Raw genomic sequence first — 27,535 nt, 5'->3', positions numbered from 1 at the left:
GGTCTCATTTTCTACCACTCATTGTTGGCTCACTACATTTCAGTGCCCCTGACCTCCTTGCTAATTCCCAAGCTAACCAGTCACTCTTCTGCCTCAGGGCCTTTACATCTGTTGCTCCCACTACCTTTTTTTAAGATAGCAAGCTATGTTGCCCAGGCTGGTTTTAAACTCGTGGCTCAAGTGATCTTTCCACCTCATCCTCCAGAGTAGTTGGGATTACAGGTGCACGCCACCATGCCCAGCTCCCCCAACTGCCTTTAATGTTCTTTTTCCAAACAGCTACATGGCTCCCTCCCCTAATTCCTACAGATCTCTGTTTAAATGTCAGCTTAGTGAAGAGATTTTCCCTGCCATATCTTATAACACAAGTAAGTATACACAGCAGCACTCCCTGTTACTCTTTCTCGCTTCATTTTTCTCCATAGCACTTACCAACATCTCATGTCTAAAATGGCAGCCACTGCTTATCTCTGGCCAGTTGTTGCTAGATGGACATGTGTGTTCAAATTTCATGATTGTTCAAAAGAAGCTGGATTTTTAAGTACAATTAATTGTCAGTGGGCTGAGCGCAGTGGCTCACACCTATAATCTTAGCACTTTGGGAGGCCAAGGCAGGAGGATTGCTTGAGTCCAGAAGTTGTATACCAGCTTGGGCAACATAGCGAGACCTTATCTCTACAAAATATTAAAAAATTAGCCAGGCATGGTAGCACACACCTGGAGTCCCAGCTACTCAGGATGCTGAAGTGGCAGGACTGCGTGAGCCTATGAGGTTGAGGCTGCAGTGAGCCATGAACACACCACTGCCCTCCAGCCTAGGTGAACAGAGTGAGACCCTGCTTCAAAAAAAACTGTCAATAAATTTATGTTTCAAAGCACTTTGAAGGTCAAACAGACTCTCTGTTTTAAGGGCAGTGGATAGGGTAGGGTTACTGACAAAGGATATGGAACTGGAATGGTCAGAGAGATACCAGAGGGACTTAATGTCTTAGAAACTAAGGGGAACAGGGGCAGGGTAGTCAAAAAGGAGAAAGTGATTTGCCGGTACACATTAGGTATTAAATGAAGAGCAGAAATTGATGCTAAGCTAAAGACTGGGGGTCTTTGTCCTTAGGATCTATCACTGGGGAAATCATTGGCAAACTCAGAGTGGGGGAGGAGTTTCAGAGGAGTGGTGAGACAGAAGCAAGATGCCAGTAGGTAGAAAAATTGACTGGCAAGGGAAGAAATTGGGGACAGCAAGTATAGACTTCCTTCTTAATAAAAAGAACTTAGACTTTCAGCCGGAACTGCCATCTTCCAGTAATTCACCAAAATGACGAACACAAAGGGAAAGAGGAGAGGCACCTGATATATGTTCTCTAGGCCTTTTGGAAAACATGGAGTTGTTCCTTTGGCCATGTATATGCGAATCTATAAGAAAGGTGATAATGTAGACATCAAGGGAATGGGTGCTGTCCAAAAAGGAATGCCCCACAAGTGTTACCATGGCTAAACTGGAGAGTCTAGAGTGTGACCTGGCATGCTGTTGGCATTGTTGTAAACAAACAAGGGCAAAATTCTTGCCAAGAGAATTAATGTGTGTATTGAGCACATAAAGCACTCTAAGAGCCAAGATAGCTTCCTGAAACACGTGAAGGAAAATGATCAGAAAAAGAAAGAAGCCAAAGAGAAAGGTACCTTGGTTCAACTGAAGCCTGCTCCACCCAGAGAAGCACACTTTGTGAGAACCAATGGGAAGGAGCCTGAGCTGCTGGAACCTACTCTCTGTGAATTCATGGCATAATAGGTGTTAACAAAATAAATAAATAAAAGACCTCTGGACTGTAATTTATAAATAAATAAATAAGAACTTAGAACACAGGATCAAGTTAAGGTTTGGGGGCATGGAGGTTGTTTTCTTTTAAGGGTATGAGAGACCAGACTTGAGCATGTTTCCAAGCTGAGGAGAAGTAGTCACTAGAGAGAGAAAACTAGGAGTTGAGGAAATGGGACCAAAGACATAGGTGACAGCTGAATGCATCATTCTCTCAGATTGAAGGAGATAAGTCTGCAGGTGAGAGAAAGTAATTGAGAGAAATCACACTAGCTAGCCTCCATTTTCTTGGTAGTGTAGAAGGTCAAGTTAACTGTGGAAAGTTGAAGGAAATAGGAGTTGCAATGGGACTTTGGGAGAGTAGAGAGGGTTTGAAATAACAGTGGAAAAGAATAGGAGAGGGAGCTGTCCAGAGGTGTTAAGTGCCCCGCTGAGTCAAGTCAGTGTGGTTGCTGTCATCCTGATATCCTTGCACTGAGACCGTGAATGTGCTGTGGCATCCAGAGGCATGGTTTCTTACCTCCTTAAGTGTTCAGCTGCTTTTCTTTCATTGATTCCAATGTAGAATTACTATAATTACTAAACATTTATTTAGTGTCAGGTAATGTGCTAAACAACAGAGAGTTACTGCTCAGACAGATAATGATAATAAATAACACATCAAATAGCCATATCATTTTAAGCTGTAGTATTATGAAGGGAAATCAGGAGCAAAGAGAATAGACTGTAGGGAAACCAGTTGAGAAATAGGACATGGAGGCCAAGCGTGGTGGCTCACTCCTGTAATCGCAGCACTTTGGGAGGCCGAGGCGGGCAGATCACGAGGTCAGGAGATTGAGACCATCCCGGCTAACACAGTGAAACCCCGTCTCTACTAAAAATACAAAAAATTATCCGGGCCTGGTGGCAGGTGCCTGTAGTCCCAGCTACTTGGGAGGCTGAGGCAGGAGATGATGTGAACCTGGAAGGCGGAGGTTGCAGTGAGCTGACATCACGCCACTGCACTCCAGCCTGGGTGACAGAGCGAGACTCTGTCTCAAAAAAAAAAAAAGAAAGAAAGAAATAGGACATGTGGACCAGGCGCGGTGGCTCATGCCTGTAATCCCAGCACTTTGGGAGGCCAAGGCAGGTGGATCACGAGGTCAGGAGATTGAGACCATCCTGGCCAACATGGTGAAACCCCGTCTCTGCTAAAAATACAAAAAGTTAGCCGGGTGTGGTGGTGGGCGCCTGTAGTCCCAGCTGCTTGGGAGGCTGAGGCAGGAGAATGGCATCAACCTAAGAGGCGGAGCTTGCAGTGAGCCGAGATCGCACCACTGTACTCCAGCCTGGGTGATAGAGCGAGACTCCGTCTCAAAAAAAAAAAAAAAAGAAAGAAATAGGACATGGGACTAGGTTGGTTAGGGAAGAAAAAGCCAAAAGGAGGTTGATAGCCTAAAAAAAAACTGAGGAATCACTGGGCACGGTGGCTCACATCTGTAATCCCAGCACTTTGGGAGGCCGAGCCTGGTTGATTACCTGAGGTCAGGAGTTCAAGACCAACCTGGGCAACATGGCGAAACCCCGTCTCTACTAAAAATACAAAAATTAGCTGGGTGCAGTGGCACATTCCTGTAATCCCAGCTACTCTGGAGGCTGAGGCAGGGGAATTGCTTGAGCCCAGGAGGCAAAGGTTGCAGTGAGCCGAGATTGCACCGTTACTGGGCAACAGAGCGACACTCTGTCTCAAAAAACAAAAAAAAAAAAAGGAAAAATTGAGGAATCAGGGGTCTAGGAGTCTCCCTCAGCTTAAAGAGGGAGTGAACACTTGGGAATTACAAGGAGAGGGAGTTGTAATCAGAAAGTGAGAGTTTAATTTCTGAAATTAAGTCCATCAAGAACTTGTGACTTCCAGAGGGACCCTGTGAATTAGAAGTCTAAAAGGAGTGAAGGTCTTTAAAGACCAAGAGGATGGGAAATTTTGAGACAAAGTTGTTGGATGTTCATCTGTATGAACACTGAAATATCTTAAGATTATAGTAGGAATTGGGGAAAGAAGATTGAACAAGATAAGGGGTAAAAAAAAAAAAAAAAAAGAGTGACAAGGATATCAGAAGGTAACAGCAACAAAGAACAGAAGATGACCTTAGCCTCAAAGACACATTGCCAAGGGTGAAAGAGAATGGTCTGAAAACAGGGTTTGACACTTAGGCCAAATGCTTGAAAGCCTAATTTGCGTTTCTTCTGCAGGTGTGTTTTTAAATACCTGGGAAGGCATTTGTTGAATCATGCAAATGAAATTATTTTTCAAATGCTGAACAGTTTTTCTGAGTCAATCTCCTTTTATTTTGTTTATTTTGTTTGTAAGCAAAACAAAACAAAAAGACATGTTGGTCATGTCTCTTAGTAACCAAGACATCCAGCATTTTAAATACTGAGAAAGAACTTTTCAGGTCATTTACTTTTGGGTCCAGACAGCTTTTAAATTTTTCCGTTTTGAAATGGTATTTAAATCTAGAGTTTAGGGCTGCAGGACCATGAAGCTTTGTGGATTCAGTCTGTAAGGGAAATGGGTTCCTTTGAGCTGAGGCAGTTTCTCCTCTCTTTGGAGGAGGACCTTCTCAAAAACAAAACTCTCCACCGCTGTCAGTCACCAGGAGAACTAGGGTCGGTTGTGTGTTGGGAAGTTGCTTGAGACCAGTTCCTTTCCTGGGCACCTAGGTTTTTGTTTTCTGTTTTTGTTTGGGGGTGAGGGAGGTGGTGGTTATTTTTGGATGGCTACTGGAGGCAAGACTGAGGCCGAACCTTGCTAAGGTGGCCGCACAAAGAGGAAGACAAGAAGACAGCAGTGGTGTCATGATAAAGTCTGGTCTTTTGGGTCTTAGCTCAAACTCAGAAGTGTTTTGTAGCAAGGCTGCCTGGTATAAATCCAAGAATGGTGGCTACCTGGAGGAATGGGATAGGGTGTGTTCTTTTCAAAGGTATTCAAAAGTCAAAATTATTTTAGATCTGTGCTTGGTCTCACAAGACATATGGTGAATTAGGCCCAACTACTTCCATTTAGAGCCCTGCCTTAGACTCCTAAAGGCCCTCGAGCTCTCATCTTCCATGATTTGGTAGTACTTTAAAACTCAAACCAAAAGCTAAAAGAAAAAAAAAAAAAAACAGAAAAGAAAGAGAAAGAAAAGTAGAACAAGCATCATACCAAGCTTTGCAGTGGAATCCTGCCTTTATTCTCTTCAGATGAACTGACCAGTGATGGTGTTGTTTTTTGGTTGTTAGTTGTTTGTTTGTTTGTTTGAGATGGCGTCTCACTCTGTCGCCCAGGCTGGAGTGCAATGGTGCAATCTTGGCTCACTGCAGCCTCCGCCTCCCGGGTTCAAGTGATTCTCCTGCCTCAGCCTCCCGAGTAGCTGGGATTACAGGCGCATGCCACCACACCTGGCTAATTTTTTCTATTTTTAGTAGAGACAGGGTTTCGCTGTTTTAGCCAGGATGGTCTCGAACTCCTGATGTTGTAATCCACCTGCCTCAGCCTCCCAGAGTGCTGGGATTACGGGTGTGAGCCACCACGCCCAGCCTCGACCAGCAGTGTTTTTAACTGCTAGTTGTTTAAGCTATTATTTAGCAATATGTCCTGTTGTAATGACATCTAACAGAATAAAGGACTAAAGTGCTGCCCAGAGTGTCAGATGACATGGGGGCTTAAGCCTGGCCCTACTGCTAACTAGCTATGTGATTTTAGGGTAAATCAGTAAATTCTCTGGGCTTCCGTTGATATGTTAGATTCTCTGTCACAAGCTCAGAAATGTTTTGTTTTGTTTTGTTTTTGAGACAGTCTTACTCTGTCGCCCAGGCTGGAGTGCAGTGATGTGATCTCGGCTCACTGCAAACTCCGCCTCCCGGATTCAAGCGATTCTCCTGCCTCAGCCTCCCGAGTAGCTGGGATTACAGGCACATGCCACCACGCCTGGCTATTTTTTGTATTTTTAGTAGAGATGGGGGTTTCACCATGTTGGCCAGATGGGTCTCGAACTCCTGACCTCAAGTGATCCGCCCACCTCGGCCTCCTAAAGTACTGAGATTACAGGCGTGGGCCCCCGCGCCCAGCCAGAAATGAATTTTAACTATCATAAGTAAAATATTTGTCAGAAAGATGTCAGGCATCCTAATGGAAGACTAGAGGACCAAACTTAGAGAACAGATGTATGAAAGGAAAATAAATCTCAGAATCATCACCAAATCATCACCCAAATCATCACCAAGCCAAAGGGAAAAGTCAAGCTGGGAAGTGCTTAGGGCAAACTTGCCCCTCATTCTATTCCTAAAAAGATAGCTACTAAGATTTTTAAAAGCTACATACCTCCCTCACTAGGAATTGTGGACAAAGGACAGACAGAACTCAAAGTCATCCCTCCTCTGCTCAATGTGATAAATGCAAACCTGATTGCCTTCTTTGGAAAGGCTAATCAGAAACCCAGAAGAATGCAACCATTTGTCTTGTATCTTCCGATTACCTGGAAGTCCTCTCCCCACTTCAAATTATCTCGCCTTTCTTGACAGAACCAGTGTACATTTTACATATATCGATTGATGTCTCATGTCTCCCTAAAATGTATAAAACCAAGCTGTGCCCCGACCACACTGGGCACATGTTGTCAGGACCTCCTGAGGCTGTGTCACGGGCATACATTCTTAACTTTGGCAAAATAAACTTCCTAAACTGACTGAGACCTGTCTCAGATATTTGAGGTTCAAAGGAAAGAGCTAGGGTCATTCAGGGAAGACCAGGGAGCAGGAGCAGACTGTCCCATACCTCGACACTCCCCATGTATCCAAAGCAATAGGAATAATGGGGTATGGTCCCAGGGGAAAGTTTCCAGGGGAGATTCAGATTCCAAGGGGAGAATTTCCAGCTGGCCAGATGTAAGCCACATTCCAGCTTCCTACAAAACCCCTTGCAGTTCCAGAGTTGGAAGCCACCAAAACCACATTTGAATGGATTCCCCAAAAGGAGAGTAGGGTGATATTGAAAAAGATAAATCTATTGCTGAACAGCCAAAAACAACAAATGTCAAAGCAGATGTTCCCCGTCTGTAAAAACTAGAAGGTTAATTGTATGACCAGTGGTAAAATTATTGATCCTAAATTATGTCTCTGTCAGACATTTCTAAGATGCACATGGTTAAAGCAAAAATGGAATTAGAAGATCTTATCAGTAAATGAACATTCAAAATGAGCAGAACAAGTAATTTTGGTTTTTTGTTTTGTTTTTGCCTTCGATTTATGGTCTGTAGTGAAATGACCAGGGAGTTTTGTCCAGATTGGAATTTGTCTCTCAGTCTTAAACAAAAAGATCCTTTTTCTCCCCTTCAGTTTTAGGAAAGGGGAAAAACAGATAGCTGCATCCTAGTGTAGTTGTGCTCGGCATTGTGCAACAGAGTTTAAGTGGAAGATTAGCTGAAACTAAGTCTGATGGCTATTGTTACTGAGTAAGAACCAGAGTCCTAAGCTCTTCTCTGCTTTGGCCAGTAATTGGTCTACTCACGTGGCCCAGTCTCTGCTTGTCTGGTGATAAGGATAGAAATAATCCTGACACTTGCATTCAGAGGCATGTGTCTGGGAAATCAATGCCCTCAGAGAGAGGATTCCAGGTATGGCTGGGCATTCTAATATTCAGTGTTTGGTCATGCTGCGGGGGTAGGGGAGGAATGTCTACTTACAGAGAACAGTACGATATTTGGGTTTGGATTTTCTCCTGTTGTATTCTGAATTCCTTTAGGATTACAGAATCACATTTTCTTCACTCCCTGGAGGTGTCCTTTTGACTTTTGCAGCCAGGTTGCATACATCAAGGAATAATTACTTTTTCCTTCCTGTTTTAGGAGTTTGGCCAGATTTTTTCATTAGGCATTAGTATTGATAGCTGTGTAGTTCCTTGAACTCTGGTCTGATATTTGAAACTTTTTATTATGAAATTCCCTGTCTGTGGTGTGGTCACACCAAGTGAGAACATGAATTCCTTTCCACCTAGTGGGGTTGACAGAAGCTGTCCTAGCACCTTGAATCTGAAAATTAACTAAGCAGAGAAAGCTTATCAGGAGGGGAAAAATATTGGGAGAGTGGAATGTATTTGAAAGTTTTTGCTAGATGAGTATTCTTCAAGACGAAAGTATGAGTTCAGATTATGTGTGGTACTTGAATTTAACGTAAATACCAACCACTCACCTTGTGCAATAATATTGCATGCAGCCAATATTACACAATAATATGCCTGCTGATTTTGGCTTCAAGCAGAATTTTCAAACCAACTCCAGAGTTTGGCATTACAAACATTATAAACATGAAAATCTGTTTCCTTCATTTTAGTATAACATCTACTTTCTGCCACTTGATTTCTCATAGTAAATGAGCCATTTCTTCTTGTATGTGTGCATGTAGAACAGTGGAATTTCTATCCAACTGACGTTCAGCAATTAGGCCAGGTATGTTGTTGCTTTGTTTTGCTTTCTTGACCTTCCTGCTGGTCATGGATGATCACCCTGGCCACATTCCTCAAAGATTATTTCAACCTCAGAACAGTTAAGTATTTTCTTCCCTTAGTTGACCTTTTCCTCCACACTTTTTAAGAAGAAACTACCAGTTAACAAATGTTGTACTTTAGGAAGTGATTTTGATCAGAAGGGATTGTCACAGAGCACTTTCCCAAATATTTTTAAAGCCGAGTACTCTTTCCTCAATATTTTGAGACTGAGATGCCACCGTCATTCCCAGCAGATATTACAACTTGCTCTACTATCTGGATTCATCTCTCAGACATGTTCTTTATCCCCCTCAGTATGGTCTTTCTGTTTATGGCCTTGTTGGGAAAGTGCTGGGGAAAATGAGAAGAGTTGGAATCCAAATGGATATCAGTAGTTTTCTCTCACTCCTGTACTCTACTTTTTTTTTTTTTTTTTGAAATGGAGTTTCACTCTGTTGCCCAGGCTGGAGTGCAGTGGCATGATCTCAGCTCACTGCAAACTCCACCTCCAGAGTTCAAGCAATTCTCTTGCCGCAGCCTCCCAGGTAGCTGGGATTATAAGCGTGTGCCACCACACCTGGCTAATTTTTATATTTTTAGTAGAGACGGAGTTTCACCATGATGGCCAGGCCGGTCTCGAACTCCTGGCCTCAAATGATCCACCCTCCTTGGCCTCCCAAAGTGCTGGTATTACAGGTGTGAGCCAACACACCTGGCTGATTTTTGTATTTTTAGTAGAGATGGGGTTTCACCATCATGGCCAGGCTGGTCCTGAACTCCTGGCCTCAAGTGATCCACCCTCCTTGGCCTCCCAAAGTGCTGGGATTACAGGCATGAACCACCACACTCAGCCCCTGTACTCTACTTTTAAATTCCATTCTGTTGAAAAGGTGTATACGGAAGACATTGTATTTCGTCTACCATAAACTATATCATAAAGCGAAAACAACATGGTAGAGAATGATTCGGAACATAAGCTTTCAAGTCAAATCTTGGTTTGAATCCTTGCTCTGAGGCTTGCTAGGCTTACTAGCTGTATGATCTTAAGCAAGTAATTTATGATCTCTGAGCCCTCAGTCTTTTACTAGTACCTACTTCATAGAATTGTTAGGAAGGTTAAATAAAGTAGTGTAAAATGCACCCAGCATACAGTAGATATCTAGTTGGGTTAGCTATTATTAGCTCATTATATATACATACACACACATATTTACATATATACACACACACATATATATACATATATATATATATTTCTTAACCAGGGCTGACTTTCCCCTTGTTGAGCAAGCAGTCTATGGCAAAGAGAAGCATAGATGTTTTTAAGTTATAAAGACTCTGGAGGACTTCACTGTCACGAGTGCTCTATTAGAAAGGTGATCCTGTCATATTTGTATCAAGCAGCTAATTATTCTCTTTAGATCAAGAAAATAGTATTCTCTTTATCTCATTTATTCCTTACTGTAGGGGTTCTTAAGTCCTTTGGGGTTATATTTAACTTAGGCATCTGTAATCACATACAAATGACTTCATAGAGTTTACTGCAGTTCTGTTTCTGTGCTAGACTCTACAGAACTAGTCAATTCAGAAACATGAAAAAGTTTTCACCTGCCTTTTTAAAGAACAGATTTTTTTTTTTTTTGAAACGGAGTTCCACTCCGTCATCCAGACTGGAGTGCAGTGGCACAGTCTCAGCTCACTGCAACCTCCGCCTTCCAGGTACCAGCAATTCTCTTGCCTCAGCCTCCCTAGCAGCTGGGATTACAGGCGCCCGCCACCACGCCCGGCTAATTTTTCTGTGTTTTTAGTAGAGACGGGATTTTGCCATGTTGGCCAGGCTGGTCTCCAACTCCTGACCTCAGGTGATCCACCCGCCTTGGCCTCCCAAAGTGTTGGGATTACAGGCGTGAGCCACTGCACCCAGCAAGAACAGACTTTTAATTAGACAACTGACAACTCCATGTCAATTGAATTTTTAAGCAACTATTTCAGAAAGACATATTTACATAATAAATCTTTTATTATTCTGGCAAGATATACCAACCTTTTACCTTACACAAAAGTATATGCGATTAAATTTACATATAATTTTCTTCATATGCAAATAAAGCATTTAATTTTCAAGTGGAATTTTATCTCCCTAAACTCTGGTGGTGGTTATAAATTTTGTTTTATCACTTCCATGCTATGAATTTCTTTCCGTTATGATAAGAGATTTTTGTAATCAGCCACACACTTATTTCTGGTCCCCTTGTGACCAACAGAATGTCACTTTTTTGATAACTGAGGGGTCATAACCTGGGGCCACAGAATAAAGAGGATTGATTATACCATCCAGATTGTCTGCCACAAGTCTCTGGGAGCCTATATCGCACCTATTATAATAGTATTAAATAGTAGTCTCGGGCCGGGCACTGTGGATCACACCTGTAATCCCAGCATTTTGGGAGGCCAATTTAAGGCCAATTTTGGGCGGATCATTTAAGGTCAGGAGTTCCAGACAAGCCTGGGCAACATGGTGAAACCCCATCTCTACTAAAAATACAAAAATTAGCCAGGTATGGTGACGTATGCCTGTAGTCCCAGCTGCTTGAGAGGCTGAGGCATGATAATCGTTTGAGCCCAGGAGGCAGAGGTTGCAGTGAGCCAAGATCTCACCATTGCACTCCAGCCTGGGCGACAGAGCAAGACTCCATCTCAAAAAAAAAACAAAACAAAACAAAACAAAAAAAAACAAATAGTAGTCTATTGGCCTACCTTGTGCATTTTGTTCCATCAGAAAAATTTATTGACATTTGTGTTTCAAATAGGAAAGCCTCTTATGTGTGAATTTGTGATATTTATACTATATGTGAGTTTGGTTCCTGACCTTTCTTTTATAATCAGGAGTTTTCAGAGTCCAGGTGGCTTTGAACTAACCAATGGCCTTTGTTTAGCTCCTTAACCCTTACTTTGAGAAAGCCCTACATACATTTTAAATAACACATTTAGATATGCTTTAAAGCAAGAATGTACTTAGATATGCTTTAAAGCATAAGCAACAAATATATCTATTAAAAAAACAGTATTACTGAACTCCAAAAACCAGGAAGTTCTTAAAATAGTGTTTGTCAAAGAGAAACTACCTATCTTACAAAAGGAATGACTGAAGTATGTTCAATTGTTTTAAACTGTTCAACAAATACACACAGTTCTTTTGTAGATGTAGCGAACTCCTTTGTTTACTGGAACCTACAGTGTCCAAAGCTGTTACTTTGCCTGGTGAATAGGTAGAGTATTTAACCTTTATTTTTAAAATATTTTCATTTAGTAAAGCAACAGTTGCTGTGTTGGCAAAAGTGTGAATTTCATTTCCTGTCTGTGGTGTAGCCCACTCATCCTGTCACTCAGACATTTTGTTTTAGGTTGTTCCCGTAATGTGAGTGGAACAGAGTGACCCACAGTAGGGTGGCATGTGAACATCACGGATGTAACAACAGACAAGGCTTGTGCAACAGACCACAAGAGAGCAATGCTTTATTTAAAGATGAAAACAAAACAAAATCAAGACACCCCCACACCCAGCCAGCATGCAAATTTTTAAAGTGACATTTGTTTATTCTTTTGTTTTTAGAAGACATGTTTCAGTCTATTTGGCAGGTTACCTCAAAGGTTTTATTAGCTTCATGGACTTTATTAAAGGATAAAATTGAATCAGTGTCTGATAACATTATAGAGGTGATTTAATTTCATTTGCTAATCTATCATCAAACATTTTAAAGTCCATTAATCTGCCACATATATTGAGTTCTATAATGATGATTTTTACATGTGAGACTTGTCCTAAATTACAGTTTCTGCTACAGTGACAGGACAGATATACAGTGTGGAAAAAACCTGGGATAAATTCATTCATCCATCACCTATTGTTCAAGCAGCTAATATGTGCCTTACACTGTTTCCAGTGCTGCAGCTACAGTGATGCGCAAAATTAAGTCCTTGCTCTCATGGAGCTTATATTCTACTATAGGAAGGTAACCACAAGTATGCATGTGAATAAATATAATTTTAGTTTATGATAAATATTCTGAAGGAAACAAAACAGAACAACAGGATAAAGTATGATTGGAATTGGGGGAAGGAGCAGTGATATTGGAGCTGAGACTTACATAGTAACAGGCCACAAGAAAAGTATTCCAAGTAGAGAACAGAGAGCACAAAGGCCCTGAAACATTGAAGAAACAAAAAGAAGAATCACAGATCATGGTAAACAAAAGGGGAGATGATGTATGATCAGAGGAGTAGTCCTATAGTATGTTACAGGGCCTTGAAGACCAAGCTAAAGACTGGCTTTTTTATTTATAAGTACAAAAGGAAGCCTTTGGAGGGTTTTAAGCAGGGAAGTGACACTGTATGATCTATATGATTTTTAAGTCACTCTGGTTGCTGTTTGGTGAGTAGATGATGGAGGGCAGAAGTGGTTGCAGATAGACCTGTTAAGAAGTTTTTTTGTTTTTTGTTTTTTGTTTTCATACAGTGCCTGGGGTTTGTTTCACTTCAGGGGCAAGGTAAATGGGTGAGGATGTAGAAGAAACAAAATTTGCCACAAATTAAAGCTTGAATGTGATGGGAACACGGGGCCTTATTATAGTATTCCCTCTACTTTTGTGTATGTTTGACATTTTCTGTAGTAAAAGGCTTTTTTAAGAAAAACTTTTTAAATAGTGGTCCAAGTAAGGAATGATGGTGCCATGGACCAGTGTGATAGTGGTGATAGGAATAAGTGGGCAGGTTCAAGATATATTTGAAAGTAAAGCTGGCTGGGTGCGGTGGCTCACGCCTGTAATCCCAGCACTTTGAGAGGCCGAGACAGGTGGATCACGAGGTCAGGAGATGGAGACCATCCTGGCTAACATGGGGAAACCTCATCTCTACTAAAAATACAAAAAAATTAGCCAGGTGTGGTGGCGGGCGCCTATAGTCCCAGATACTCGGGAGGCTGAGGCGGGAGAATGGCAGGAACCCAGGAGGCGGAACTTGCAGTGAGCCAAGATCGCACCACCGCACTCTAGCCTGGGTGACTGAGTGAGACTCCATCTCAAAAAAAAAAAAAAAAAAGTAAAGCTCACAGGACTTGCTAAGGGATTAGATATATATTATAGGAAGGAAAGACACTAAGGATGACTATTAGGTGTTTTGCCTAAACAACTGGGAGAATGAGGCTGGAGAACGAGGCCAGAGATTGACTTGAGGGTAGGGGAACTCAAGAATTTAGTTTTGGCAACGTGAATTTAACATGCCAATTAAGATTTCCAAGTGGAAATATTGAGTAGACAATGTCATTTACAATCCGCTAGCTAACCTTCAATAGCAGTGCTATACTCAAAAGCAATTTAGAATCCTCTATTAAGTATTTCTAAACTTGGCCTTCGTGAGTTAAGTTCTATCCTTTCAGATTCTGTGAGAAACTTGATGGATAACTTGAAAGGCTTATTTAGTTTATTGATATGAAATAACTTAGATTTATTTTCTGGTTATATATGGGTATCCACTAGTTTTTTTTGCTTTTTTTTTTTTTTTTTTTTTTGAGAGACAGAGTCTTGCTCTGTCACCCCAGCTGGAGTACAATGGCGCCATCATAACTCACTATAATCTCGAACTCCTAGGCTCAAGCGATCCTCCCACCTCACCCTCCTGAATAGCTAGGACTACAGGCATGTGATACCACCCCCAGCTAATTTTTAAAATATTTTTTTGGAGATGGAGTCTCACTGTGTTGCCTAGTCTAGTCTCGAACTCCAAGCCTCAACCAGTCCTCTTGGCTTGGCCTTCCAAAGCACTGGGATTACAGGCATGAACCACCGTGACTAGACCAGTAATTTTATTTTGAATAGCCGCTATCCTCAGCAGTAATTCTGCACCTTTATTATCATCTTGTGAATGACAAACTCCAGTGGGTTAAACACACTTCCTGCCCACTACTTCTTTTCACTGAGTATGGGGATGCAAGTTGGCAGTAGTAAAATTTTGAGGTAATACTTTACTGTGGTGTATATTTTAAACATAAATCTTTTTTGCAAATTTTGGACCTATTATTAGTAGCTAAATATTGTAACATACTTCACATCTGATTAGGACAGTATTGAAACATCATTACTGATAACCTTCTACTAATCTACTTATAACTAATATTTATTAAGGGCTTTTTACTGTATACTAGGCACCACTTTAAGACGCTGTGTTCTCATTGGCTCTTCACAACAACTTCATTTTATTATCCCTGTTTTACAGATAAGGAAATTTAGGCCTACTCTGGTAGGAGGAAGTAAAGCTAGGATTCAAACTCAGACATTCTGGTTTCAGAGCCTCCGCTCTTAACTGCCGCCATGTACTGTATATAGAATATCGTAAGTTTTGGCTGGGCTCAGTGGCTCACACCTGTAGTCCTAGCACTTTGGGAGGCCAAGGTGGGTGGATCACATGAGGTCAGGAGTTCAAAACCAGCCTGACCAACATGGTAAAACCCCGTCTCTATTAAAAATACAAAAATTAGCTGGTCATGGTGGCTCACTCCTGTAATCCCAGCTACTCAGGAGGCTGAGGCAAGAGAATTACTTGAACCTAGGAGGTGGAGGTTGTTGCAGTGAGCCAAGATCGCACCACTGCACTCCAGCCTGGCAACAGAGCAAAAAGAAAAAAAGAAAAAAAAGAAGAATATTGTAAGTTTTGTTTCAGAAAACTTATCTAGAGGACGGGCACGGTGGCTCACGCCTGTATTCCCAACACTTTGGGAGGCCGAGGTGGGCGGATCATTTGAGGTCAGGAGTGACCTATGTAGTGAAACCCTGTCTACTAATATACAAAAATTAGCCAGGCATGGTGGCGGGCGCCGGTAATCCCAGCCTACTCAGGAGGCTGAGGCAGGAGAATCGCTTGAACCCAAGAGGCAGAGGTTGCAGTGAGCCAAGATTGCGCCACTGCACTCCAGCCTGGGCAACAGAGCAAGACTCCCTTTCACAAAAGAAAAAGAAAGAAAACTTGTCTAGAGTAGGCAGCAGTGTATGCGTGAGTAACCACAGCCTCTCTTGATTATGTTTTTACTTCGTTCCATGAAGTTGGAACTTTGGAATAGGGAAGAGAGAATCCTAAAGTGGTTATCCATCCTATCCTTTGATTTCCTTTCCTAAATAATTTATTTTCTTTTGACTTTTTCCTTGTAGCATCAGCGAGAGCTTTCTAACTGTCAAAGGTGCTGCCCTTTTTCTACCACGGGGAAATGGCTCATCCACACCAAGAATCAGCCACAGACGGAACAAACATGCAGGTAACGCTGGCATATATACTATTTCTTTCTTGGTAACTATATCTTGTGTTACATTCTAAAAGGCTGATTACCTCATCCCCATCTCTTCAGAAGTTCTTTAAATGGTGAAAGAAAGTGTTGTACTGTGCTGTAATCACTTTTCTTTTACCCTCAGAGACCATTTTTTTAGCACTTAGCAAAAAGTCTTTTACACTTAGTAGATGTTCAATACATTTTTGTTAGAATAATTATAAGAAGGTACCAAAATACTCTAATGAAGCTATATGAAACTTCTCAGTTAAGACTGAGATTTTTTTGTTTCGTTTTGTTTTTTTGAGACGGAGTCTCGCTTTGTCACCCAGGGTGGAGTGCTGTAGCATGATCCCAGATCACTGCAACCTCCACCTCCTGGGGGCGATTCTTCTCCCTCAGCCTCCTGAGCAGCTGGGACTACAAGCGCCCACCACCACACCCACCTCATTTTTGTATTTTTAGTAGAAACACGGTTTCACCATGTTGGCCAGGCTGGCCTCGAACTCCTGACCTCAGGTGATCCGCCTGCCTCAGCCTCCCAAAGTGCTGGGATTACAGACTTGAGCCACCGTGCCCGGCCAAGGTTTTTTTTTTTTTTTTTTTTTTTTTTTCCCGAGACCTTCACTCTGTCGCCGAGGCTGGAGTGGAATGGCGTAATCTCAGCTCACTGCAACCTCCGCCTCCCGGGTTCAAGCAATTCTCCTGCCTCAGCCTCCCAAGTAGCTGGAACTACAGGCATGCACCACCACGCTCAGCTAATTTTTGCATTTTTAGTAGAGATGGGGTTTCACCATGTTGGCTAGGCTGGTGTCGAACTCCTGGCCTCAGGTGATCTGCCCGCCTCGGTTATCCAAAGTGCTGGGATTATAGGCGTGAGCCCTCGCGCCTGGCCCTCAGTTAAGGTTTTGAGTGTTCAGGTTAAAAATGTTCAGGTGGGCCACGCACATTGGCTCACAGCTGTAATCCCAGCATTTTGGGAGGCTGAAGCAAGAAGATTGCCTGAGTCGAGGACTTTGAGACTGGCCTGGGCAAGATGGTGAAATCCCATCTCTACAAAAATTAAAATTAAAAAAAAATTAAATTAGCCAAGTGTGGCTGGGCACAGTGGCTCACACCTATAATCCCAGCATTTGGGCAGGCTGAGGCAGGTGGATCACCTGAGGTCAGAAGTTCGAGACCAGCCTGGCCAACATGGTGAGACCCTGTCTCTACTAAAATACAAAAATTAGCTTGGCCTGGTGGCACATTCCTGTAATCTCAGCTGTTCTGGAGGCTGAGGCAGAAGAATCACTTGAACCTGGGAAGCGAAGGTTACAGTGAGCCGAGATCATGCCAGCCTGGACAACAGAGCAAGATTTGACTTCAAAAAAAGAAAATTAGTGAATTGTGGTGGTGTACACCTGTGGTCCCAGCTACCTGGGAGGCTGAGGTGGGAGGGTCACTTGAGCCTGGGAGGTTGAGACTGCAGTGAGCCATCTTTGCACCACTGCATTCCAGCCTTGGTGACAGAGTCGGACCCTGTCTCAAAAAAAAAAAAAAAAAAAGAGCCAGGCACGGCTCGTGCCTATGATCCCAGTACCTTGGGAGGCCAAGGCAGGTGGATCACATGAGGTCAGGAGTTTGAAACCAGCCTGGCTAACATGGCTAAACCCCATCTCTACAAAAAATACAAAAATTAGGCCTGGCATGGTGGCTCACGCCTGTAATCCCAGCACTTTGGGAGGCCGAGACGGGCAGATCACAAGGAGATCAAGACCATCCTGGTGAAACCCTGTCTCTACTAAAAATACAAAAAAAATTAGCCGGGTGTGGTGGTGGGTGCCTGTAGTCCCAGCTACTCAGGAGACTGAGGCAGGAGAATGGTGTGAACCCGGGAGGTGGAGCTTGCAGTGAGCTGAAATCGCACCACTGCACTCCAGCCTGGGTGACAGAGTAAGACTCCATCTCAAAAAAAAAAAAGGAAAAGGAAAAGAGAAATACAAAGATTAGCGGGCATGGTGGCACGCACCTATAGTCCTAGCTACTCAGGAGGCTGAGGCAGGAGAATTGCTGGAACCTGGGAGACGGAGGTTGCAGTGAGCTGAGATCGTGCCACTGTCCTCCAGCCTGGGCGACAGAATGAGACCCCGTCTCAAAAAAAAAAAAAAGTTTAGCTGTTCCCTTGAATCTTATTCAGAGTTACTTCAACTAATCAAAGATTCAATTTCTGATTTCTTTCTGCTCTCTAGTGATGGTATGAGGAGGAGAATGATACAGAATATACTAAGATAAACTTTTTGCTGTGACAATGAGTTATTACGTCACATATTAAAGTGCCAGTGTCTACTACTTGAATGTATACACTAAAAAGACTGGAAATTTAACCCAGAGGACTTCTATAAACAAAGAGTCATCAAATAAACAAAGAATGAGTATAAGCTCTGGTTTTGAAATATCAACTAACAGTAGTATATGCATTGTATTATTTTATATTGGATTTCTCTAAAATCAGGAACACCTGTGGTGATGACGTTTAAAAAGAACTGTAGAAAATGTGTCCTAGGGAGAGAGATTTCCAGGTGTAGAATATCCACAGTTTAAGAAGATAACCTGATGCTTCTCTTCTACCGGCAGACCTTATTTATCATTTTGGGGAAAAAAAATAAAAGCTTGAGGACACTAATCCTGATCAATAGTATACAAAGAGGCAGGTTGCTTGTTGTCATAAATGTGACACTTTGACTACTTGTGACCTCCAGGAGTGGGGAAAAAAAATTGTAATTACTAAGAAAGGAACAAAGACTGCAATAACCTTAAGTGTTTAGGTCAGAGGTGAAAGCCAAAAATATTGGATCCCATTGAGCCAGTAATTGAGCATAGCTTTAGTGAGATAATCTCTGCTATTTTAGTGGCTGCCCTGCTACTTGTCTGGGCCTTCACCTAGTTGCAATTGTGGCAGCTCAGAATTGTAATCCATTTTGTTTGGACAATATTTTCCTCCTACCAGAACTCTCCAGCCATGGAAAATTTTTTAGAGTAAGGGAGGAAATAACCTCTTTTGGAAATTAGCTTGGATTGCACTTTCTAAAACCTTCCTCCCCAGTGTCCAGTACTAGAGGTCGGGTAGGGGAGGACGCTTCCCCAAAACACTTGAATGTGCGGAAGAAGTATGCCCACTAAGCTTTTTATTTCTTTTTAGTGTGGATATTTATCCCTCACAGTAAAAAGAAGACAAATTATTGGTTTAAATCCAGTTTGACTAGGATGTTGGGCAAATTACTCTATGGCATGTAGTAGTTAATGGGGTCAATGGCTTTTAAAGCTCCTGGCACTGGTTGGCATTTTTCTTTGGTCAAACTTCTACACTCAGCTGCCACCCAGGTTTCTACTTGACATCGTTCACTTAGCTTTCCTCATACTAAAAAGAAAAGCAGATTTAACACAAGCTGAATGGACTTGATTTGTGATCCAGACCGGAACAGATGAGGCAGTGCGAGTATAAACTTGGCTTACAAGAGCCAGGCTGTCACATAAAGTGAAGCTGTCTTGGCCAAGCCCACAGTAACTGCAAGTTGATGGCAGAATTGAGAGCAGGTCAAGGGCTTACCGTGTCTAGTTGTATTTCCTTATGCATGTTTCTTGAACTAGTTAGAATTTTTTAACTGGCCTGCATTTGAAATATCCAAATAGTATTTTGCAAAGAAGGCTATTACAGGCGAATGTCTGCCAGTATTTTAAATGGAAACAATGAAAAGTCTATAAAATCCAATAGAAAATTGAAATTTAGCTCCTAGCAGTGAAGTATATGGTGGGAAAATGTAGGGAAGGTTATCTTAATGCTATGTCAATATATTGCCTTATATTAGACTCTGTGAAGTACAGTTGCCCAGTAGGAAATGATATGCAGTTTGCTCAGAGCAATACTTTTCGCAGCTAACAAACCTGAGCTTCCAACTCACATAAGAAGGCTTACTTGAGTAGGCCTCCTGACTTTTTTTGTCTGAGCTTCAGAAAAGCCAGCTGAATCTTTGGGCCAGTAGTGTTCGGAGTGGGGACTTTGGGCTGCTATTTAGGGTTCTCCTCCAGAAGTTCTCCACCCTAAAAATCCTTTCCTCTGGTTATTTCTACTGGTAGGACAGAAGGAAAGTTAGTTTTAAAGAAGCTCCGGCCTGGTGCAGTGGTCTGTGCCTGTAATCCCAGCACTTTGGGAGGCCCAGATGGGCAGATTGCTTGAGCTTAGGAGTTCGGGACCAGCCTGGGCACCATGGTGAAACCTCATCTCTACAAAAAATACAAAAAATTAGCCAGGCGTTGTGGTGCACACCTGTAGTCCTGGCTACCCTGGAGGCTGAGGTGGGAGGATTGCTTGAGCCCAGGAAGTCACAGCTGTAGGGAGCCGTGATGGCGTCACTGTACTCCATTCTGGGTGGCAGAGTAAGACCCTGTCTCGAGAAAAAATAAAATAAAAAGTATCCCCAGCTGCTTAATGCAGTTGCAACTTGTAACTCAGGTAGCTTTTCATTGTTTATACCTAACACTTTATCTCTTCATACTTGTCCTTTTATTTTTTGTTTAACAGCTTTATTGAGATATAATCCACATAGCATGTAATTCACCCAGTTTACTCATTTAAAGTGTACATTCATTGGTTTTTAGAAGAGTCACAGAGTTGTACAGCCATCACCACAATCTAGTTTTAGAACATTTTTATCGCCCTGAAAATAAACCCGATACCCATTAGCAGTCACTCCCTATTTCTCTCACCCTCTCTCCCAGCCCTAAGCAACCACGAATCTACTTTCTGTCTCTGTAGATTTGCCTATTCTGGGTGTTCTATAAATGGATTCATATAAATGGATTTTTGAGACAGGCTTCTTTTTCTTAGCGTGTTTTCAAAGGTCATCTATGGTATAGTATGTATCAGTACATCATTCCTTTTCATGACCAAATAATACTACATTTTGTGGATAATACCACATTTTATTTATCCATTCATCATTTGATAGACATTTGAGTTGTTTTCACTGTTTTGCTATTATGAATAATGCTGTATATACATGCGTGTACAACTTTTTGGGTGGACATATGTTTTCTTTTCTCTTGGGTTTATGCATATGAGACTTAAGATTGTGTCCCTGGTCTTGAAAGGTAGTAGAATGGATCTGGCCAAACATAATGACTCTCCATTTTAATTTTGAAAATTGAAAGATTCTGCAATATGGAATTAATTGGTCAGAAGCCAGCAGTGAAAACCATCCTTTTTGATTTGGGGTGGGGGGGTGGGTGTTTGGTTTTTTGTTTATTTATTTATATTTAAATGTGAGGTCTTACTCTGTCACCCAGGCTGGAGTGCAGTGCCATAATCATAGCTCACTAGCCTCAAGCAGTCCCCCGCCTCAGCCTCCCAAAGTGGTGGGACTAAGGAAACTATTCTGTTTAAGAAGAAAGGAAAGAGTTTCAGACTTGCTGTCATTTGTATAAACGCACCAACCCATTTGCCAACCTACTTTTTTCTTCCTGCCTCTATCCACTTCTTGTACATAACAGTATTTCATCTCATAATTAACAGCTATTAGTTAACTGAAGGAAAATTATGTATGTAGATTGCAAGACCAATATGAGAACAAGTTATAGTGGCATTCATGGTTATGTGACTGTATCAGTCACCTTAGACTTTAATAAGGGCAATATCTGAGTGGGCAAGAGTGAGGTTTTTTTGTTCACAGATTTTCATAATTTATGATAGTACATTATTTATCTCCTGCTATCTAAAGCCTCGGATTTCCTAGGAATATGAGGAAATCTATAATAGTTAAAACAAAGAAATTTCAACTTAGTTTGACAAAATGTGTAAGAACAAGTGAGGATTCAAATAATGGTTGGCCATTTTAAAGAACCTAATAATATGTTCAGGAGAATGTATATCCCTTATGTGGCATACTTAATATATAATCTCATTGGCCGGGCACAGTGGCTCACACCTGTAATCCCAGCACTTTGGGAAGCCAAGGCAGGCGGATCACGAGGTCAGGAGATCAAGACCATCCTGGCTAACATGGTGAAACCCCGTCTCTAAAATGCTAAAATACAAAAAATTAGCCAGGCATGGTGGCAGGCACCTGTAGTCCCAGCTACTTGGGAGGTTGAGGCAGGAGAATGGCGTGAACCCAGGAGGCGGAGCTTGCGGTGAGCCGAGATCACACCCCTGCACTCCAGCCTGGGCGACAGAGCGAGATTCCGTCTCAAAAAAACCAAAAAATACATATGTACACACACACACACATATGTATATACATATATATACATATATACACAGAAAAATATATATACACATGTGTGTGTGTGTGTGTATATATACTCTTATTATAGTATCAGTCACTACACTCCAGCCTGGGTGACAGAGCGAGACTCTGTCTCAAAAAAAAATTAAGATAAATAATAATTTCAGTCACTAATATGAAAGTCATTTTAAACTATTGACCTTATTCTAGGGAGAATCCAAAAGTCTTCTTAGGTCAAATGCAACCAAAGCATATGATTATAGAAATAGGAATGACAAAATGGTTAGCTTTTTAAAAGTTATGGATAATTCCTCTAACACTACACTACTACACCCATTTTCAAAGTGCCCTCATTGCTACTTTCAGTGAGCCTGAAAATACAGCCAGTGAGTGCTGCCTCTGCCTAACAGATCTCAACAACAAGTCTCTCATCAACATCCACCATAATACAAAACTGAGACTGGTCTCAAGTGTACCTTTCACAGGACAGACCTAAGTTTTAATATAGTATAGACTAAAAGCAAATGTATTAAGATGCAGTCTAGCAGTCTCTCTTTCCATTTTAAAAGAAGTCAATAATCATTTAATTTTCTATGTCTAATCAGAGTCCTTTAATGAATCAGAACTTTCTTTTACAAAAGTCACTGAGGTAGAAGGAATCCTCTCTGTCAACGTTAGAATGGAGAATAATTATCCTTTGGTTTGTAAATTTCACCAGGCGATCTCCAACAGCATCTCCAAGCAATGTTCATATTACTCCGCCCGGAAGACAACATCAGGCTGGTAAGTTAGTGGTGTCATCATAATTTTCTTCCTCAAAAGACTATCTAAGATAGCCAGCCAACATCGAACAGTCATTTTTACATCCCAACACAGTGCTGGGAACTATGTGAAGTAAGAGAGAAGATAATGTGGAATGTTGTGAAATAATTTGATGGTTTAAGACTGTTGATAAGCACCAGTTTGTAAGTTATTAACTATAATAACAATTGAAGTTCAGAAAATCAAGAAAAAACTTGGGGATTTGACCTAGATGAGGAAGGTTTATGTAGTCAGCGGAGCTTGAGGTGACTCTTGAAAGATGATGAGATTTGGATTGGTAGAAAGAAATTATTCTAGATAAGGACTTAACAAGCAAAAACACACATAGAGAAGGACAAGGAAGGAGTGAAATGGCCAAAGATTGATGCTGGCTTCAGACTCAGGAGACTTGAACTTAGGTGCTAAGTCATATGATACTGGACAAGTTACTTTACCCTGTCTATGCTCATTTCCTCATCTCCTGACTACCTATTCTGTTGAGAGGGTCAACTGGACATGAAAACATACTGAATAGTGCAAAATGCTGTCTAAGTATGGGGATTATTATTGGGAAGATAGAGACTAGAAAACAAGGCAGGCAAATATGGATTTAGTGCTGTAAACTGGAGGTCTCAAACTGGCAGTGTATAGGCCAGAGATATGTTTTGTTTGGATCACAGCATTTTTTAAAAAAAATGTAAGCCAGAATTTTAAAGTTAGGTGAGGTCTAGCATGGGTTCTTAATTTGCCATAATCCTCTTTTTGAGACAGAGTCTCGCTCTGTCGCCCAGGCTGGAGTGCCATGGCACAATCTCGGCTCACTGCAACCTCCACCTCCCAGGTTCGATCAATTCTCCTGCCTCAGCCTCCCAAGCAGCTGGGATTATAGGCATGCGCCACCACGCTCAGCTAATTTTTGTATTTTTAGTAGAGACGGGGTTTCACCTAATTGGGCAGGCTGGTCTCAAACTCCTGACCTTGTGATCCACCCGCCTCAGCCTCACAAAGTGCTGGGATTACAGGCATGAGCCACAGTGCCCAGCCCCTATTGTCTTCTTAAGTGTCACCATTTGTCATCATTCCTGCACTGTTGTAGTAGTACCTCCAATAAAACTAGGAAAACAAAACCGAGATGAGCATATTTCTTTGTGGAAATTGGAAAGTATTTCTACCCATTCAATATTCACGTGGCTTACTTTCCTTATTTACGTTTCCCATCTGAGCCTCTTAGGAGTGTCCAATCATTTGACTTCCCTGGACCACATTGGAAAAAGAAGAACTGTCTTGGGCCACACATAAAATACACTAACACTAACGATAGCTGATGAACTTAAAAAAAAAAAAATCAGGAATATCTCATAATGTTTTCAGAAAGTTTATGAATTTGTGCTGGGCCACATTCAAAGCCATCTTGGGCCACATGTGACCCATAGGCCATGGGTTGCACAAGCTTGCTGCTTGCTCTAGATTACTAACTAAAGGTAGTACCTCTCCCTTTTCAAAATAAGCAGTTGTGAAACATCACAGGTTTTTCAGCCAAAGAATGCCATGGGACAGCTATAGTAGTTAGGGAAGATTCCTCAGAAGCTAATGCAGAATAGAGAGGAGGAAAAGATCATTTTAAATCAGGGAGGCCTGCTAAGGTAGTTATTGCAGTAATCTAGGCATGTGGTAATGAGTCCTTTGATTAGAATATATAAAAATTTAAAGGAATCCTTTCATAGTTGTTTTATATCTTATTTTTAATTTTTTAAATGTTTTATATCCTAACCAAAAGTAACATTATACATTTATATAAATCTTGTCTGTATTTCTTGATATATTTCTTTCTTAAATAATTATTTAAGGCCGGGCGCAGGGGCTCACGCCTGTAATACCAACACTTCGGGAGACTGAGGTGGGCAGATCATTTGAGGTCAAGAGTTCGAGATCAGCCTAGCCAACATGGTAAAACCATGTCTCTACTAAAAATACAAAAATGAGCCAGGCGTGGTGGCACACACCTGTAGCTACCCAGGAGGGTGAGGCAGGAGAATCACTTGAACCCGGGAGGCGGTGGTTGCAGTGAGCCAAGATTGCGCCATTACACTCCAACCTGGATGACAGAATGAGATTCCGTCTCAAAAAATAATCATAATGTTATTATTGTTATTTAAAAGGGAACAGGGGGATGCAATTCTTACAGTATTAATAATCTGGAGTGACTGGGGTGTGGTGGTTCATGTCTGTAATCCCAGCACTTTGGGAGGCCGAGGCAGGAGTTCAAGACCAGCCTAGGCAACATGGCAAAACCCTGTCTCTACAAAAAGTAAAAAATTAGCTGGGCATAGTGGCATGCCAGCTACTCGGGAGGCTGAGGTGGGAGTATTGCTTGAGCCTGGCAGGTCAAGGCTGCAGTGAGCCATGATCACGCCACTGCCCTCAACCTGGGCAACAGTGCAAGACCGTGTCTCTAATAATCATCATCATCATCATCTGAAGCAATGATTCTCAAACTTTAAAATATATCAAAATCACCTGGAGAGGTTTGTTAAATCACTAATTACTGGACTGCACATGCAGAGTTTGATTAGTAAAGGGGAAGCAGAGATAATTTGTATTTTTAAGCCAGTTTTGAAATACTGCTGATGCTGCTGATCCAGGAGTCACGCTTGGAGTACACCTCTTTGAAAACCCATAACAACAATCATTTGCACATACGCACATACTGGATGCCCAATAAATATTTGCTGATAGCTTTCAAAATTTGTGTGTTTTGGTAAAGCTAAAGCTTTAAAGAGATGTAACATCACTTTATCATTTTCTCATTGATAACCTTCTGGAATTTGGTGTGAATCTCTAAATATTAAAATAATTTTAACTACATAGAGACTTGGAAGAACATGAAGGAAGCAGTTATGAAGGCAGAGCTGGCAATTCTTTTCTTACTAAAATATGCATCTTCAGTTGCTTTACATTTATAAAATAAATTCAGAAAATGTAACTTACGCCTCTGAATTCAAAGTTCACATGACAAGTCATTTTACAGTTGTTTTGAATTGTTACAAACACATAGTCATTATGTTTCAGATTATTGAGTGAGTCATCTTCAAGAAAATGAGTCAATGCATTGTATGACTTTGGACAAATTAGCACTTCTCTAACTGAAAGGAGCATTTGTAGACTCAAAGCAAAGGCTTTTGTTTTGAGTTAAATTTGGAATGCTGAAACTCTTAAGATTTGTGCAGAAGGTTAAAAGTTTGATAGTCAACTGAAAGTCTTGCCTTTTTTTTTTTTTGAGACGGAGTCTATCTCTGTCGCCCAGGCTGGAGTGCAGTGGCTCAATCGTGGCTCTTTGCAACCTCTGCCTCCTGGGTTCAAGTGATTCTCCTGTCTCAGCCCCCCGAGTAGCTGGGATTACAGACATGCGCCACCATACCCGGCTACTTTTTTGTATTTTTAGTAGAGACGGGTTTTCACCATGTTGGCCAGGCTGGTCTTAAACTCCTGACCTCAGGTGATCTCCCCATCTGGCCTCCCAAAGTGCTGGGATTACAGGCATGAGCCACTGCGCCCACTAAAAGTCTTGCCTTTATTTTTTAAATAACCCAACCAAACCACACATTTTGCTTTAGCATTGAAAATAAGACGAAGCCAATCTTTTCCTCCAGGGAAGCTCTGTGTTCCAAATACAGGCATCAAGCATTAACTTTAGTACTTAGGAAAACTGTAGCTAGTAAAATAAAGGAAGTGGTTTTATAGTACTCTTGCACATTACCAAAGATCAACCATTTAATTAAAACAATAATCTGAGAAATTAAGAATTCTCAGGACATTTGAAGTAACTTCAATTGATGTTCTTAACTAAAGCTGAAGTGCTGATAAGGTACAAAGAGGTCTTTTTTGAGTACTTTGCAGGAGAATTTAAGAAAATGAGGAGTTTTATTATTTTGGTTTTCATCATATGTTGCTTCTAAAATGGAAATTGGTTTATTTTTTCTAGCTATAAATATATTATGTGGGGTTTTTTTTATCCCAGTCAAACAATGCAAAAAGGTATAAATAAAGTAAGAATCACTCTGTATTCTACATTCTGAGAAAATCATTGTTAGCAATTTGGATAAGCATCCTTCCACTCTTTTAAAAATATGTATATATGAGAGAGAGAGAGAGTGTAAAGAGTGAGAGGAAGAGCATTGTTTTGTTTCTACAAAAATGTGACAAAAATAGAAATACCTTTTTGTAACCTACTTTCTTCATAGTTTATCATGGATGTCTTTCCATGTCAATAAATAAATCGTGGTTTTTAATGGCTACACGGAATACAATTCATATTTAAGAATTTCATAGAGACAGACTGATTTTAAAAAAATATTCAGAGACTTCCTCAAGTTCTAATCTTTTTCTTTTGAAGACAGTGTTCTTTAGTCTACTAGTGTCACAAGTGAAGCCTGTTTTAATTTTGGCTATTGATTTTGCTTCATTCTTTTGATTAGCGTTTAATATTTACATACTTTTGGAACCTTTCTCTCTGATGGATTGGATGAACTGCCTGTCTTAGACATTGGGTCTTTATAATGTAGTTTACTGGGGGTAATTAATTTCTTTTCACAAAGAGTCTTACATCATGCACGCAGGGGCATGCATGTAAGACTCTTGGTATAGAGAAATTCTTTTTTTTGTTTGTTTGTTTATTTTTTTTGAGACAGAGTTTCGTTCTTTTGCCCAGGCTGGAGTGCAATGGTGCAATCTCGGCTTACCACAACCTCCGCCTCCCAGGTTCAAGCGATTCTCCTGCCTCAGCCTCCTGAGTAGCTGGGATTACAGGCATGCGCCACCACGCCCAGCTAATTTTTTGTATT

At 41.3% G+C, this 27,535-nt stretch overlaps 1 protein-coding gene across 10 annotated transcripts in view; it reads left to right on the top strand.

Annotated features, from left to right (window-relative positions):
- SSH2 (slingshot protein phosphatase 2) overlaps nt 1-27,535 on the top strand; it is a 303,694-nt gene that overhangs the window by 208,822 nt on the left and 67,337 nt on the right. For 8 of the 10 annotated variants that reach the window (XM_021928216.2, XM_003912549.4, XM_003912550.4 and 5 more), the window contains 2 exons: nt 15,518-15,621; nt 22,612-22,676. In XM_021928216.2, coding sequence (XP_021783908.1) covers nt 15,574-15,621; nt 22,612-22,676 — 113 coding nt within the window. In that variant the 5' untranslated portion in view covers nt 15,518-15,573. Of the gene's footprint in view, nt 1-5,863; nt 7,450-10,999; nt 12,332-15,517; nt 15,622-22,611; nt 22,677-27,535 lie in introns of those variants that run through there. The other 2 variants (XM_009190024.4, XM_017950473.3) reach the window with 2 other exon arrangements.

The sequence above is a fragment of the Papio anubis genome, chromosome 17 (assembly GCF_008728515.1).
Source record: "Papio anubis isolate 15944 chromosome 17, Panubis1.0, whole genome shotgun sequence".
NCBI lineage: Eukaryota > Metazoa > Chordata > Mammalia > Primates > Cercopithecidae > Papio > Papio anubis.
This window is presented reverse-complemented; position numbering and strand designations above follow the sequence as displayed.